The 16,153-nt window shown below is 38.5% G+C and overlaps 1 protein-coding gene across 4 annotated transcripts in view; it reads right to left on the reverse strand.

Annotated features, from left to right (window-relative positions):
- The window catches only part of AGL (amylo-alpha-1,6-glucosidase and 4-alpha-glucanotransferase), a 97,455-nt gene that overhangs the window by 49,687 nt on the left and 31,615 nt on the right, over positions 1-16,153 (reverse strand). For all 4 annotated transcript variants that reach the window (XM_070367618.1, XM_070367619.1, XM_070367617.1 and 1 more), the window contains exons 3-7: positions 15,097-15,307; positions 13,634-13,800; positions 11,088-11,291; positions 4,611-4,792; positions 4,339-4,450 (exon numbers count right to left, since the gene is read on the reverse strand). In XM_070367618.1, coding sequence (XP_070223719.1) covers positions 4,339-4,450; positions 4,611-4,792; positions 11,088-11,291; positions 13,634-13,800; positions 15,097-15,307 — 876 coding nt within the window. The remainder of the gene's footprint in view (positions 1-4,338; positions 4,451-4,610; positions 4,793-11,087; positions 11,292-13,633; positions 13,801-15,096; positions 15,308-16,153) is intronic.

The raw sequence follows: 16,153 nt of genomic DNA on the forward strand, positions 1-16,153 counted from the left end.
TGCAGCACTTTCACAGCATCTTTTAAGGTTTGAAAGAGCTCAACTGGAATTTCATCACCTCCACTATCTTTGTTTGTAGTGATGCTTCCTAAGGCCCACTTGACTTCACATTCCAGGATGTCTGGCTCTAGGTGAGTGATCACACCATCGTGGTTATCTGGGTCATTTTTGTGTAGTTTTTCTGTGTATTCTTGCCACCTCTTCTTAATATTTTCTGCTTCTGTTAGGTCCATACCATTCTGTCCTTTATTGTGCCCATCTTTGCATGAAATGCTCCTTTGGTATCTCTGATATTCTTCAAGAGATCTCTAGTCTTTTCCATTCTATTGTTTTCCTCTATTTCTTTGCATTGATTGCTGAGGAAGGCTTTCTTATCTCTTCTTGCTATTCTTTAGAACTCTGCATTCAAATCGGTATATCTTTCCTTTTCTCCTTTGCTTTTTGCTTCTCTTCCTTTCTCAGCTATTTGTAAGGCCTCCTCAGGCAACCATTTTGCCATTTTGTATTTCTTTTTCTTGGGGATGGTCTTTATCCCCGTCTCCTGTCCAATGTCACGAACCTCCATCCATAGTTCTTCAGGTACTCTATCAGATCTAATCCCTTGAATCTATTTGTCACTTCCACTGTGTAATCATAAGGGATTTGATTTAGGTCATACCTGAATGGTCTAGTGTTGATGGTACACATTTTCTTCCCAGGTGCTACCAAAGACACTAACTTTAGGAGTTCTTTTTCCTCAAAGATTGCTTTCTATTTTAAAAAGTAAGTCTTATTAACAACTTGACTTTCTCTGAACGAAGCAGACAAGTTTGTTTTTATATTTTTTCCGTTTCACCAACTAGCATTCTCCTCTTACATAATAATAAAAAATGAAAAAAGTAAATAAATGCTTTGTAGGGAGAGTTTTCATTCTTATTCTGAACTTGTTTCTAGTAAATCAGTGGAGGATTGCCTCCACTGGGTTTGATTTTACTTTAATTAATTAATATCTGGCTTATTCTAAATGAAATGGCTTATAAAAGCACAAAGTAAGATAAAGAATAAATAGATTTAAAGATGTAGTTTCTGAGGTTAATTTGGAAGAGTAACATACATGAAAAAATGCCAAGAAGTGTTTAAAAAAGAGGTAAAACTACACAATGAGTGTATATTATAAAAGTCTTTCATATTGCTAGAGTATAAGACAGATCAGTGGAATAGCACAGATAACAGAGCCATGAATATTCAGTATATGATTATACATTATGACGTATTATGGTGGTATCCCAAACCAGTTTAAAAGGATGGAATATCAACCCAGTACTACTTTTTAAAATTAAATAAAGTTAATATCTTCTTTATATAAATTCCAGGTCTATTAAATATTTAAAAGTAAACTGTAAATAAGATTATCAGAAGAAAACAGAATGTTGTTTGAAGGTCTATGCACAATGTGAAATTAGAAGCCATAAAAGAAAAGATCAATAAATTTGGTTACAGTGAGGAGAGAAAACCACCGTCAACAAGGATTAAAAGATCAATAGCATAATAGGAGGATATAGCTGAGGCCACTGTAGTAAGGAACCACCAGTAATAATAAGTCAATATGAAAAAGATGAGCAACCCAACAGAAAAATATGGGAAGAACATTAAAAGGCAATTAATGGAAGAATTATAAATGGCTAATTAAAACATGAAAAGATGTTTCATTCATAACCAAAGAAATATAAATAAAAATAATGAATATTTTGCCTATTGACAAAGATTAAATAGTAGCTAATGTTGGTGATGTCACCGTTAGTGATAACATAAACTGGTACAATTTGTATTGAAAAGCAATTTGACAACATCTATTACAAATTTATCATTAAATTTGTATACTCTTTGACCCATGAATTCTGCCTAATAATTTGTCCTACTGATTTAGTCAGAAAGCCAGTAAAGTTAACATGCACAAGGATTTATTTTCTATAGTATCACTTGTAAGAATATAAATTCCTCTAGATCCAGGGTTTGCTACATTCACCTCTGAATTCCCCTACCTGGATCAGTGCCTTGCACATAATAGGTGATTCAATAAAAATGTATTAAATGAATGAATGAGAAATGAACTACAAATAACCTACCAAAATGGTTAAAAGGAATTCAAGTACTTTAACGCAGTATATTGCTATCTAGAAGTTAAAAAGAAATAATTAGCTGTAATAAGATCATGTTGTCAACTAAAAGAACAACTTGTTAAACATTCTGTATACTGCAGTCTTATTTATGTATAAAATAGATATAAATATAAAACTTATGAATGTAATTTATATGTACCTAACTATATAAAATTGGAATTTCTTTCAAAAAAGAGTCTGAAAAGAAACACAAGAGACTATTAAATAATAGTTCCTTCTAGTACGTAGATTTTGGAGGAGAGGAAGTTACACATTCCGTTTATTATATATTTGTATTATTTGGCTTTTTTTCTTTACTGTGAGCATACATAATTGTAAATAAATAATACAGTTTATAAACATCAGAGGAAAGGGAAAATGGAGGCACTTCAGTAAGATAAAACATGAAGGAAAGATAATATAAAAAATTCATGTATTAAGATGTTACACAAATGTGAAAGCTGAAGAGTGAACCTGACCTGAAGCTTCCAGGGCCTCAAATCATAATGACTTTGACTTTGAGGGCAGTATTTCTGGACCTTACTCAAGTTCAACTTTCTGGATAAGGAAGAGGATTTCTTATTTTAAGAGCCTTCAAAGATTCTTGCTCTTAGGTTGTCCTATACTAATTGTAGATATATTCTTTATTATTTCTCTAATTAGCTTCCTAAAAAATCCTAATTTCTCTTTTGGCATGGTTTTTCCTATCCTACTTTATTAGGGACACAGAGATTAACTTCTTAAGGTTAACTATGTCCTTAATTTGGAGATTTGTTTCTCTACCTTTGCTACTGGCTAGTATCTGAGTCAGTCTCACTAGTAATTAGGTGGTCTTAATGGTACATACGGAGAAGGCAATGGCACCCCACTCCAGTAATCTTGCCTGGAAAATCCCATGGACGGAGGAGCCTGGTGGGCTGCAGTCCATGGGGTCGTGAAGAGTCAGACACGACTGAGCGACTTCACTTTCACTTTTCACTTTCATGCATTGGAGAAGGAAATGGCAACCCACTCCAGTGTTACTGCCTGGAGAATCCCAGGGACGGGGGAGCCTGGTGGGCTGCCGTCTATGGGGTTGCACAGAGTGGGACACGACTGAAGCGACTTAGCAGCAGCAGCAGCAGCAATAGTGCATATGTGAATGCTAAGTTGCTTCAGTTGTGTCTGACCTTTTGCGACCCTATGGACTGCAGCCCGCCAAGCTCCTCTGTCCATGGGATTCTCCTGGTAACAATATTGGAGTGGGTTGCCATGCCCTGCTCCGGGAGATCTTCCTGACCCAGGGATGGTTCCCACATCTCTTATATCTCCTGCATTGGCAGGCGGTATCTTTATGAATAATGCCACCTGGGAAGCCCAGTGTTAATGGTAGGTACCATTAACTAGAACTTAGCTAAGTTAACTGAGGTACCATCAACTACCTCAGTTAAGATTCCTACATTAGCCAACAGAAGACAATCACATCCCTCAGTTTTGAAGCCTGTTTTGAGTTTTTGGCAGCTGAAATAATCTCTTCTATTTACCTGCCATGTTAAACATTCATTTAACAAATGTAATATTGAGCTGTATGGTATTCTGAGCATTGTGCTAAGGAATCAATATAAGAAGCAGTCCCCAAGGGAAATAATTGTGTATTATGAAAGAACTGATGCTTTTGAACTGTGGTGTTGGAGAAGACTCTTGAGCGTCCCTTGGACTGCAAGGAGATCCAACCAGTCCATCCTAAAGGAAATCAGTCCTGAATATTCATTGGAAGGACTGATGCTGAAGCTGATACTCCAATACTTTGGCCACTTGATGCGAAGAACCGACTCACTGGAAAAGACCCTGATGCTGGGAAAGATTGAAGGTGGGAGGAGAAGGGGACACAGAGGACGAGATGGTTGGATGGCATCACTGACTCAATGGACATGAGTTTGAGTAGGCTCTGGGGATTGGTGATGGACAGGGAGGCCTGGGGTGCTGCAGTCCATGGGGTCGCAAAGAGTCGGACACAACTGAGCAACTGAACTGAATTGAATGACATGACCTTTAAAGATCTCTGCTAACTCACAGATAGCCTCCAGAATCATAGTGTTAGAGCATCAGAAACAACATAAATATCATTTAATAATAACAGATTTAATACTGTGTTAACTAAGAGAAGAGTAATACTAAATTTCTTAAAATTGATGGTAACATTCTAGTGTATAACCTTTACCTTGTGTAAGAAGTCCTCTAAATTGCTCGACTGCTTTGTGAACATCTACTTGGAAAAATTCCCAGAGTTGAGTCTTTGGAAAAATATCCTCCCAAATTACTTTTCGAATGCACTGAAAAATATTAATAGTTAGAACACATATTTAAAATCATCTTACTAAGTATTATTTAAGCACCTTAAAAGACAGGTTCTAAATGATCTTCAAAAAGACATTTAATTTATATTTTAGAAATTGTGTACTAAAAGTGTGGTATTCCTCCATACATACTGACATTCATTTGATGGTCATTTTCGATCAAAGCAGGTACTCCTCTGTCTTTGTATTTCCCTTCTGCAACATCACAGGATAAGTGCCAAAGTGCTCTGTCTAAGACCCAGGCAGGTTTTAAGTGTGGGGAATTCACAAGGTTATATGCACTTTCTGGATGTTCCTGGAGCCATCTACTATTAGCAGCTTAAAGAAAAAGGAAACATAAAGGATTATCATGTAATTAGACTGAGGTTAAGATTAAAGCTGAAATACAATATCAACATCTATCACTCATTTTCTTATATGTTAGATATCAATATTTTATAATGATACTGTACTGGTATGAAAACAACTTTTTGGTTGTGGTATCCTACCATCTATTTTACATACATTTTTCTTTTCTGTTGTAGGAGTTTTTAACTGACAGCAAATAGGATCAACACTGATTCATTATATCATCATATAACATATTTATTATTATGGTGGGAGTTAAGAAGGGTCTTGTCTTCTGCTTCTCTTGATGGTCCTTAGGAGAACAATATTTTGGAATGCTCCTTCTAAACCCAAAGGACCTCGTTCCCTTTATGGCAGAAAGTTACCTGCATCTTCAACTCTGGTTTAGGCTTCTCAGTGTCTGGCTGTTCAGTTGTAGGGCAGGAAAAGAGCCCCTGATATGTACTACCTTTTGAAGCTCCTCCTTCTTACTTCTGGTCTCCTAAGTGAGAGACCTTTCTTTGGCCCCATCTAGCTCTAGATTCTGCCTCTTAAGCATCTTTTGGATGTAAAATGTCATTTACATTTTCCCCCCTACATATAATGTCTTATTTTGTTGTCTGAGAGGGGAGGGAGGTGAGATTCTTTCTTCTGGATCTTTAAATATGCTTGTATCTCCCCAAAGCTACAAATACAAACACACATCTTATCTAAATACAGTTATTTTCCTAAGTTCTGCAGCGTCTATTAGTATCAAGACCAAACAACCTGCATCTACTGCTTCTACTTTCTCCCCACACTCTCATTCTTCTTCCCACCGCAGTCTGCTCCTGTATTCACTCAGCCATTCACTCAGTCTGTGTGTTGTGGAAGCTCTACCCGAGTTGCTCTACTCCAGGCAGATGTGGCTAATATGGCAATGCCCTCTCCTCCCAACTCCTTGTCTAGGGTGAGTTTCATTCTGGGAGGCAAAGGCTGCCTGTTTCTCACTCCCTCTAGCTCTAAGCTGTAAAAGCTCTATTCTAGGTTGCAGGCAGAGAAAACCTTGACTCTTTTCCTTCACCAAATTCCAACATGTAGGGTAACTGTCCTACTCGAGCTGTGGGGGGCCCAGAATACTGGGGCTCTACTTGCCCCGCAGACCTGGAGCTTGCTCATAGGGAGGAGGTTCCACATGGGAGGGACAACCAAGAAGATCAGAGACTGACGCCTCCTGCCTAAACACAGTCAGAATGGCTGCCCCAGGAAAAGTGGGCAGTGGCACAGGTGTTCTGCTCAAGAGGCATGACAGGCTATAAGGTTGAAGAGCTTTGCCTGAAAGGACTGAATTTATTAGGCAGGGTGAGTGGAGAATTCTGTGCCTAATGCTGTTGAAAATAACAGAGACCTTGATGAGGCGCAGTTAAGAGAATGCTAATAGCTCCATGATACAAGAAGAACATTAGAATGACCAGAAATTTCATAGAGAGAACCAGGGAAAGAGATTGCTGAGAAGAACCCTACTGGGACCACTGGCAACTATGGGGTTTGGGAAGGCTGGACGCGTGTGCTAGGCTGCACCCACTCAGGGGTATCCTAGAAGGACATTAGACTTGAAAGCCTAATGTCAAACCCAATGTGTCTCAAACCACATACACGCCCATCAACACAGGACAGAAAGTCACTGGCAAAGGGACTTAAATACAACCTCTAACCAAACACTGAGTGAACAATGAAGTACACCCTGACCCAGGGTGAGTTCTAGGAAGCCGGCATTAAAAACAAGTCACATTGACCTCTGGCAGTCTGGAAGACCTTGTGCATGTACAGGGCTAAGCCATCTTAGCGGTGGTCAGAGAGGGACTTCCAAGCTAACAGTTCAGGTTTATCTTTTTCCATCCTTTTATGGTCAAACTATTTGTATCTTTGAATTTAAAGTATGTGGCATGTAGACAGCATATATTTGAATTTTTTTTGACTCTGACAATACCTTCCTTCAAGATATTACTTTCAAGATTCCCTAAGTCTTTGTCTTTCAAAATGTTTACTATGATGTGTCTGAGCATGGTTCTCTTTTGTTTATGGTTCTTGGAGATCCCTGAGTCTTAGAATGTGTAAACTGATGCTGAAGATTAAGAGGTTTTCAGTCATTAGTTCTTCAAGTATTTTTTCCATTCTTTCTCTCCTTCTGGTATTTCCATGTCCCACATTCCACTGAAGCTCTGTTCATTTTTATCTTTTTTTCTTTCTGTTCTTTACATTGCATAGTCACTATTCACTAATCCATTCTCCTGTCAACTCAAGTATACTGCTGAACAGCTGTAACTGAATTTTTCAGTTTGGTTATTTACTTTTCAATTTCAGAGTTCTCATTTGGCTCTTAAAAAAATTTCTTTATTTATGATATTCTCTCTTTATGGGATATCATTATAAAATCCTCCTTTATAGCTTTAAGTTGGTTTCCTTTAGTTCTCTAAATACATTTATAATATTTGCTTTAAAGTCTGTTTCAAGTAGGACATCTAGGACTTCTCAAAGGTGATTTCTATTGCCTGCTTTTTTCTTGTGTAAGGGTTGCACTTTGCTGTTTCTTTACATGTCTCAATTATTTGCTGGGTATTGGTAATTAGATAATATGACTGCAGAAAATTTGGATACTGATCCCATCCCCTCCAGGTCTTTTTGGTTGCTTGTCTGGAATATTTTAGGGAAGTCTATTCCCCCACAGTGTGTAGCCTCTGAGGTAGTCTATTAAGCCGTCAAGTCTATTAAGCTGTCTATTAACACGTCCAGGCTGTATATTGTCACCCTGCTTATTTAACTTATATGCAGAGTACATCATGAGAAACGCTGGGTCGGATGAAGCAAAAGCTGGAATCAAGATTGCTGGGAGAAATATCAATAACCTCAGATACGCAGATGACACCACTCTTATGGCAGAAAGTGAAGAAGAAGAAAAGGGCCTCTTGATGAAAGTGAAAGAGGAGAGTGAAAAAGCTGGCTTAAAACTTAACATTCAAAAAACTAAGATCATGGCATCTGGTCCCATCACTTCATGGCAAATAGATGAGGAAACAGTGGAAACAGTGTCAGACTTTATTTTTCTGGGCTCCAAAATCACTGCAGATGGTGACTGCAGCCATGAAATTAAAAGACACTTGCTCTTTGGAAGAAAAGTTATGACCAACCTAAACAGCATATTAAAAAGCAGAGATATTACTTTGCCAACAAAGGTCCATCTAGTCAAAGCTCTGGTTTTTCCAGTGGTCATGTATGGATGTGAGAGTTGGACTATAAAGAAAGTTGAGTGCTGAAGAATTGAAGCTTTTGAACTGTGGTGTTAGAGAAGACTCTTGAGAGTCCCTTGAACTGCAAAGAGATCCAACTAGTCCATCCTAAAGGAAATAAGTCCTGAATATTCATTGGAAGGACTGATGCTGAAGCTGAAACTCCAATACTTTGCCCATCTGATGTGAAAAACTGACTCTTTTGAAAAGACCCTGATGGTGGGAAATACTGAAGGCAGGAGGAGAAGGGGATGACCGAGGATGAGGTGGTCGGATGGCATCACCGACTCAATGGACATGAGTTTGAGTAAACTCCAGGAGTTGGCAATGGACAGGGAGGCCTGGAGTGCTACAGTCCATGGGGTCACAAAGAGTCAGACACAACTGAGTGACTGAACTGAACTGAACTGAATTAAGCTGTATGCTTCTATTGGTATCAGCTATTACACTCAGCTATTACTCTCCTGAGCTGTTACTGAGGCTGACTGTGCTATGATTTTTTTATAATATTCCAGAGCATAAACTGCACCACAATATGACCCAGTTAAATCTGGGTCCTTTGGCAGGGGTAGTCTTTGAAGCTTGTCTCTGAAGTCTGTTCTGACCGTAGGAAGCTCTGCTTTACTGTCTCTTTCCCTGGTTTTCTCTGTTGGACTACTAGCTGGCCTATGGCATAGGCTGTTACTCTCATGAAGATACCAGTATCCTCCTGATTGTTTACCACTGTTTTCAACAGTGCTCACGGGCATGAGCTTCCCCTGCTGTGTGCCAAATAAAGTTATTCCATTCTGGCTCTGTTTCTACTGCACATCTCTTCCCCTGGGCAGAACACGTGTGTCACTGTTTCACCATTGGTAGCAGAGACAGTAGCCTCTGGTTTTCTTGGCTTAGCTCTCCACGTGTGGAACCCCAACCCCACAAGCAGGCTGGGCAAGGGCTCAGTATTCTTGACCTGCTATGCATGGGGTAGAACTTTCTCTCCATAAATGGGGGCTGGGTGGAGGAAGGGAGTCCCAGATTGTTCATCCGCTCTTGCCTAGAATAGTTTCTGTAATATAGTGCTGAAAGTGGAAAATGAGAAATGCTGGGCACCTGCCCTTTTCAAGCACAGGGAGAAAGGGAGCCTGGGGTCCTTGGCAGCATCTGCTAGGAACAGACATATCATCACTCCGATCTGAGGCAGCGGACAGACGGAGTTGTGGTTCAAATGTCATAGGCTGACTACTCTTTTTGAGATTTAATAGATTTTCTTGAATAAATGTCTCTCTATATGCTGAATACCCTTAGGGCAATGTTCAGAGACTAGTTTTTTAAAAATAATTTGCACCAGTTATAGCTGTTTTGCAGGGTAGAGGGTCTGTGAAGCACTCATACTGCCATCCTGGAAATCGACTTCCCCTGGAAAGTAACTTTTTAATGAAAACCTGTTTTGTGGAAAAGACATTATGATATGCAACACTTTCCAAGTAAGGTGGAAGTAATGTTCACTTCTTTTATATTACACAGAATCTCTCAAATGCTTTAGAAATAGTCTCTGACACAGTCTGTGACTGTACCCCAAATTTTATACTCCCTTTGTCCTTAGTAACAGAATTCTCAAGGTTCAGTGATAGACACAGCTGACAAGCAAAAGACTATATACTGCAAGCTCCTTTATAGTTAGGTGTGACAAGAGACAAAATCCCATCTGATGCAATGTGAGCGGAAGTGATATATACACAAGATCAGGCCCTTAAAAGACATTACTTCCCTTTCTTCGTTTCTACTGGGCAGAAGGTGGTACCAGGAACTGGAGTGGCTATGTTTGATGAAAAGACAGAAGCAAAAGTTCTGGACAGCACAGCATCATGAGAGAAAGAACTCAGTTCCCTATCACGGGTGGGCTACCACACGAATCTTAGAATGCCTACTTAATTTTTTAGAGAAATAAGTATAATTTCGGTCTTACGTCACTATATTTTTCTGTCTCTCTGTTACAGATGCCTAAGTCATATCATAATTTGTACAATTCCATTGTGTGGTTTGATAAATTTGATGTGAATAATAGTAAAAGATGTCAAAGTGGTTATCAATAATGTCAAATTTTCAAGTGAAGACTATCGATTTCTTGGATATTAGGAAGTCTTCCCTGTGAACCCTGATGCCTAGTTTTCAGGTGCAGGCAGAAACAACACACTTTAGAATACACCTACTTCGCCTAACTTTGAATTTTTATTATTATACTTAGAGATTATTATTTATATTGATGAACTGAATCTTTGAGTTTTTAAATATCTTCATAGTTGCTACGGTTATTTGGGAAATGATTTTATGACACGGCAGAGATTTTTGTTGTTGTTGTTAAATGTTTTGAACCACCTGGAATCCCTGTTGTTTACATATGTAAATCAGTGGTTTTCTGACTTCTCTATACCACAGCAAATAGAAGAGAGTATTTGCAAGCCGCACTCTGATCAGGACTAGAGGCTCCTCCAGGCCCAGCTGAAATGACAGCTGATGTTCCTGAGGATCAGCATCTGGAAACTTAGAATGTATTTTAAGGAACTGGATATTGGAAAGAAATCTTGGGACCCAAAACAGGTTAACTTTAGTAATATCTGTTAACATGTAAAAGATATAATAAAGTTTTAAGAATTTACCATTAATTTTCTCTTCAAATAACATCATTCAGTTTTTTCCAAATACATGCTAGGGTACGAGAGCTATCGCTATACAGGATTCATTTGTTGTTCTGGAAAGTATTAATGCTGTAAGTTGAAATATGTCGCTTTTTTCCTATGATCATAATCCTGTTTTTATAATCATTACATGTAAAATACTTATGTTTTAATTATATCTTCAATTAATACTGCTTTCTTTGAAAAAAAAAAGTGGTACTATCTAAAGGCATTTTTTAAATTGAAGGACACCTAATCATTACTTGTGTTTTCAAAATTTGTTATATAAAAAAGCAAGGAATGAAATAATTAACATATAATATTCTCATTAAAAGTAATAAAAGTAGTTAATGAAGTTCATACCAGTATGATTGTAGACAACATCAGTTATACAAAGCATATTCCATTCCTTTTTCAATTTTTGCACCAGCTGTCCAACATCAGTCCAGGTGTACTTTTTATTAGGTCTTGAAAAGTCAGGATTTAATTCTAACTGATCAGCAAGGGAATAGCACGACCTGGAGAGTCCAAGAGTCTGCAGTGGGGTAAAATGAATCATGTTGTAGCCTGCAACACAAGAAGATAAACAAAGGCCACTATGAGAAAAGACATACCTAAAACGAAGTATATACATTGTAAGGTTAAACTTCCATGCCTGCATGTGTGCTCAGGAGCTTCAGTCGTGTCCGACTCTTTGTGACCACATGGACTGTAGCCCACCAGGCTCCTCTGTCCATGGGATTCTCCAGGCAAGAATACTAGAGTGGGTTGCTATGTCCTCCTCTAGGAGATCTTCCCAACCCAGGGATTGAACCTGTGTCTCCTGCATTGCAGGCAGATTCTTTACCCACTGAGCCACCTGGGAAGCCCTTAAATTTCCATAAGTAATTCTAAATGGCAAGGCAACCATGCCACAAGAGAAGGGGTTAAAGACTTGAGTTCAAATCCTAGCTGTACCAGAAGTGATTTAAGCAAGTCTACTTAAATCTTTCAGGATTATCAGTTTCCTCACATACAAGATAAGGACAATGAGATGATGTATTTGAAAAAAAATCAAAGAGAGTGCCCAGTTACTATTAGGGATTCAATTTATATTTCTGGAATGGATATATTTATATGTAGAAAATATATCCTATGCAAGTACATCAGTACATCTTTCTCCTAGTTTTAATGTTCCATAGTACTTGTATTCTTTTAGTTAAGCCAGGGAACCTCTCATTTCTTTTTTCACTCTACACTCAAATTGAAAGTAGAAAATTAACACTATGCTTTACTTAGTAAAATACAATTTAAGTGATATTTTACTTTGGTATGTATGGCAGCACATGACTTTCACGTTAAATGCTTGTTAAATTAAAATTATATATAATGATAATACATTTTCCAATATTTTAGTAGCTTACTAATTTTACATGTCAAAGTAAAGTCTTAAGAGACAATAATAACCTCATTTTATCATAGAGTTCCTTAATTATTAAGTTGAACCATATAATTTGCCATTTTTTGTAGGTTCAGTTCAGTCAGTCAGTTCAGTCGCTCAGTCGTGTCTGACTCTTTGCAACCCCATGAATTGCAGCATGCCAGGCCTCCCTGTCCAGCACCAACTCCTGGAGTTCACTCAGACTCACATTCATCGAGTCAGTGATGCCATCCAGCCATCTCATCCTCTGTCATCCCCTTCTCCTCCTGCCCCCAATCCCTCCCAGCATCAGAATCTTTTCCAATGAGTCAACTCTTCGCATGAGGTGGCCAAAGTACTGGAGTTTCAGCTTTAGCATCTTTCCTTCCAAAGAAATCCCAGGGCTGTTCTCCTTCAGAATGGACTGGTTGGATCTCCTTGCAGTCCAAGGGACTCTCAAGAGTCTTCTCTATCACCACAATTCAAAAGCATCAATTCTTCAGCACTCAGCTTTCTTCACAGCCCAACTCTCACATCCATTCATGACCACTGGAAAAACCATAGCCTTGACTAGACTGACCTTTGTTGGCAAAGTAATGTTTCTGCTTTTGAATATGCTATCTAGGTTGGTCATAACTTTTCTTCCAAGGAGTAAGCGTCTTTTAATTTCATGGCTGCAGTCACCATCTGCAGTGATTTTGGAGCCCAAAAAAATAAAGTCTGACACTGTTTCCACTGTTTCCCCATCTATTTCCCATGAAATGATGGGACCAGATGCCACGATCTTCGTTTTCTGAATGTTGAGCTTTAAGCCAACTTTTTCACTCTCTACTTTCACTTTCATCAAGAGGCTTTTTAGTTCCTCTTGACTTTCTGCCATAAGGGTGGTGTCATCTGCATATTTGAATAGTGAAATATCAAGTTCAAGGCTATGGTTTTTCCAGTAGTCATGTATGGTTGTGAGAGTTGGACTATAAAGAAAGGTGAGAGCAGAAGAATTGATGCTCTTGAACTGTGGTGTTGGAGAAGATTCTTGAGAGTCCCTTGGACTGCAAGGAGATCCAACCAGTCCATTCTGAAGGAGATCAGTCCTGGGTGTTCATTGGAAGGACTGATGTTGAAGCTGAAACTCCAATATTTTGGCCACCTGATGCGAAGAGCTGACTCATTTGAAAAGACCCTGATGTTGGGAAAGATTGAAGGCAGGAGAAGAAGAGGATGACAAAGGATGAGATGGTAGGATGGCATCACCGACTCAATGGACATGAGTTTGGGTAGAGTCTGGGAGCTGGTGATGGACAGGCAGGCCTGGCGTGCTGCGGTTCATGGGGTTGCAAAGAGTCGGACATGACTGAGTGGCTGAACTGAACTGAACTGAACATAGAGTTCTACCTATTTATATTACTAGATATATTAAGATGTGAAATTAAAAGGATAAAGCCTTTATAATGTGTATCACAGATGATAATTACATTTATTTTAAAGAAGAGAAGAAAAAAGCTGACATTACCTGATTCTTTTGCAACCATAAGTCTGCTTTCCCATTCATCAAAAGGTCCCATACACTTGGCTAAAAATGTCTGGAGCGTAACACAGTCCAAGGGTAACACGTGATTATCAGCACCAACACGTAAAATAGGGTCCACGACTATGTAACCTCCACCACTTTTCTCATTTCTGAGGAAAAAAACAAACAAAATCTTTTTAATTAGTGACAGGAAAAAAAGTCTCATCTAATCGTGTGACTGGAAAGTAAATTACCCCATTGTAAAACATATTTTGAAGCCCATAAAATCTTTTTAAAAAGTTGCAGTGAAACTAGTACAGCCACTATGGGGAACAGTGCAGAGAATCCTTAAAAAACTGGAAATAGAACTGCCTGTGACCCAGCAATCCCACTGCTGGGCATACACACCGAGGAAACCAGAATTGAAAGAGACACATGTACCCCAATGTTCATCCCAGCACTGTTTACAATAGCCAGGATATGGAAGCAGCCTAGATGTCCATCAGCAGATGAATGGATAAGAAAGCTGTGGTACATATACACAATGGAATATTACTCAGCTATTAAAAAGAATGCATTTGAATCAGTTCTAATGAGGTGGATGAAACTGAAGCCTATTATACAGAGTGAAGTAAGTCAGAAAGAAAAACACCAATACAGTATATTAACGTATATATATGGAATTTAGAAATATGATAACGATGACCCTATATGCGAGACAGCGAAAGAGACACAGATGTAAAGAACAGACTTTTGGACTCTGTGAGAGAAGGCGAAGGTGGAATGATTTGAGAGAATAGCATTGAAACATGTATATTATCATATGTGAAATAGATCACCAGTCCAGGTTCGATGCATGAGACAGGGTGCTCAGGGCTGGTGCACTGGGATGACCCTGAGGGATGGGATGGGGAGGGAGTTGAGAGGGGGGTTCAGGATGGGGGACACATGTATACCCATGGCCGATTCATGTCAATGTATGGCAAAAACCAGTACAATACTGTAAAGTAATTAGCCTCCAATTAAAATAAATTAATTAATTAAAAAAAAGTTGCAGTTCAAAAATAATTGAAGTTGAAATTCAATGGAAAAGCCACATTTTATCCTTTTCCAGTCTCTATATAAGGACATAAACAACGCATGCATATATATCTAACAATATTGCTTTAAGGAAAAATATTGTACTAAAATCTGTCAATAATAATAGAGCACATAACTAAATAAAATGCTATAACCAGGTTGAATGAAAATACTAGAATATTTATGCCATTACTTAAAATAATAATACTTTGAATACGCAATGAGGCTTACAATTTCTTCCTAGAAACTAAAGAATTATATTCTATTGCATCCCAAGAAACTCCTGTAAAAACTGCCATAGCTGATATGATAACTTGTTACAAGTTAGACAACATCAAGTTAGAGAATAAATTAACTTTTTTTCATATACAGAACACCAGACTTACCCTTGAAGGAAGTAATACTGAAATGATCCAGCTTGTTGAAGATTAAGTTTACAGTATTTATCAGAATCATCTTCTCTTTCTGTTGGATTTTCCCATTCCAGGGAACGGAATTTTTCTCGATTAAATGCTTCTCCAGGAAGTGGGTAATTTGTATACACAGTAACTGCCTTTCCCTGTAAAGTTGGGCCCAATCGGAACTGCAGTTCAAACCCTAAACAAAAAGCACATTTCAATAAACTCATTGCAGGGCTTAAATTACCACATTAAAAAGATGTTTTACTTAAAGTATTATGAAAATAATGATTTCTCAACTATGTTTAAAAGAACTCTAAATATTTAATGCTGTTTTTGGAAGTACTTTGCATTCTAATTTAGCTTAATTTTGCATTTTAACATACAGTATACACCATAGAACTGTCTGCTCTGTACTGCCCTTCTCTTCTTCTGGAAATTTATACTCCTAGTCGCATGGCTACTTTGGGATATGCAAGTTATTATACGATCTCATTCCCCACCATTTCCACGAGCCCCTCACGCTCTTTCAAACCCCCACCTCCACTTCCTGAACTGACTGCTCAGAAGTGGACATCTAATCAGAGACTCACTGGTATTTTTCAAGCTGAAACAGAGAAAGTGAGTTTCTCTGTGGTATCAGAGTCTGTGATAATATGTAAAAGCTGGGAGATCACAGGACAACTATCTTACCAGATAGAGCAGACCCATCTTCCCCGAGAGAAGTCAACCTCTAGAGAGCAGAATTCAGATTTCTAACAAGAGTCTTAAAGGCATTTGAGCCCCTGATACCAATTATTCTCAATGTCTGCTCAAATTCAGAGATGTGATAATAGAGAGTTAACAAGTGGCTGTGTGGAGCTGAGTGGTGTGGGGTGGTGAGGAATTCTGATTTGCAGTGTTTGTTGACTTCTAGAGGAAACAATCTCACCATGGTCAGTATCAAGCTACCAACATGACATCACAGAACACGGACCTGGGAAGAGATACTCACCATTAGCTCTTGACAGCCAACACAAGCAACTCCAGCATACTACAGCCTCTA

The sequence above is a fragment of the Bos mutus genome, chromosome 3 (genome assembly GCF_027580195.1).
Source record: "Bos mutus isolate GX-2022 chromosome 3, NWIPB_WYAK_1.1, whole genome shotgun sequence".
NCBI classification, from domain to species: domain Eukaryota; kingdom Metazoa; phylum Chordata; class Mammalia; order Artiodactyla; family Bovidae; genus Bos; species Bos mutus.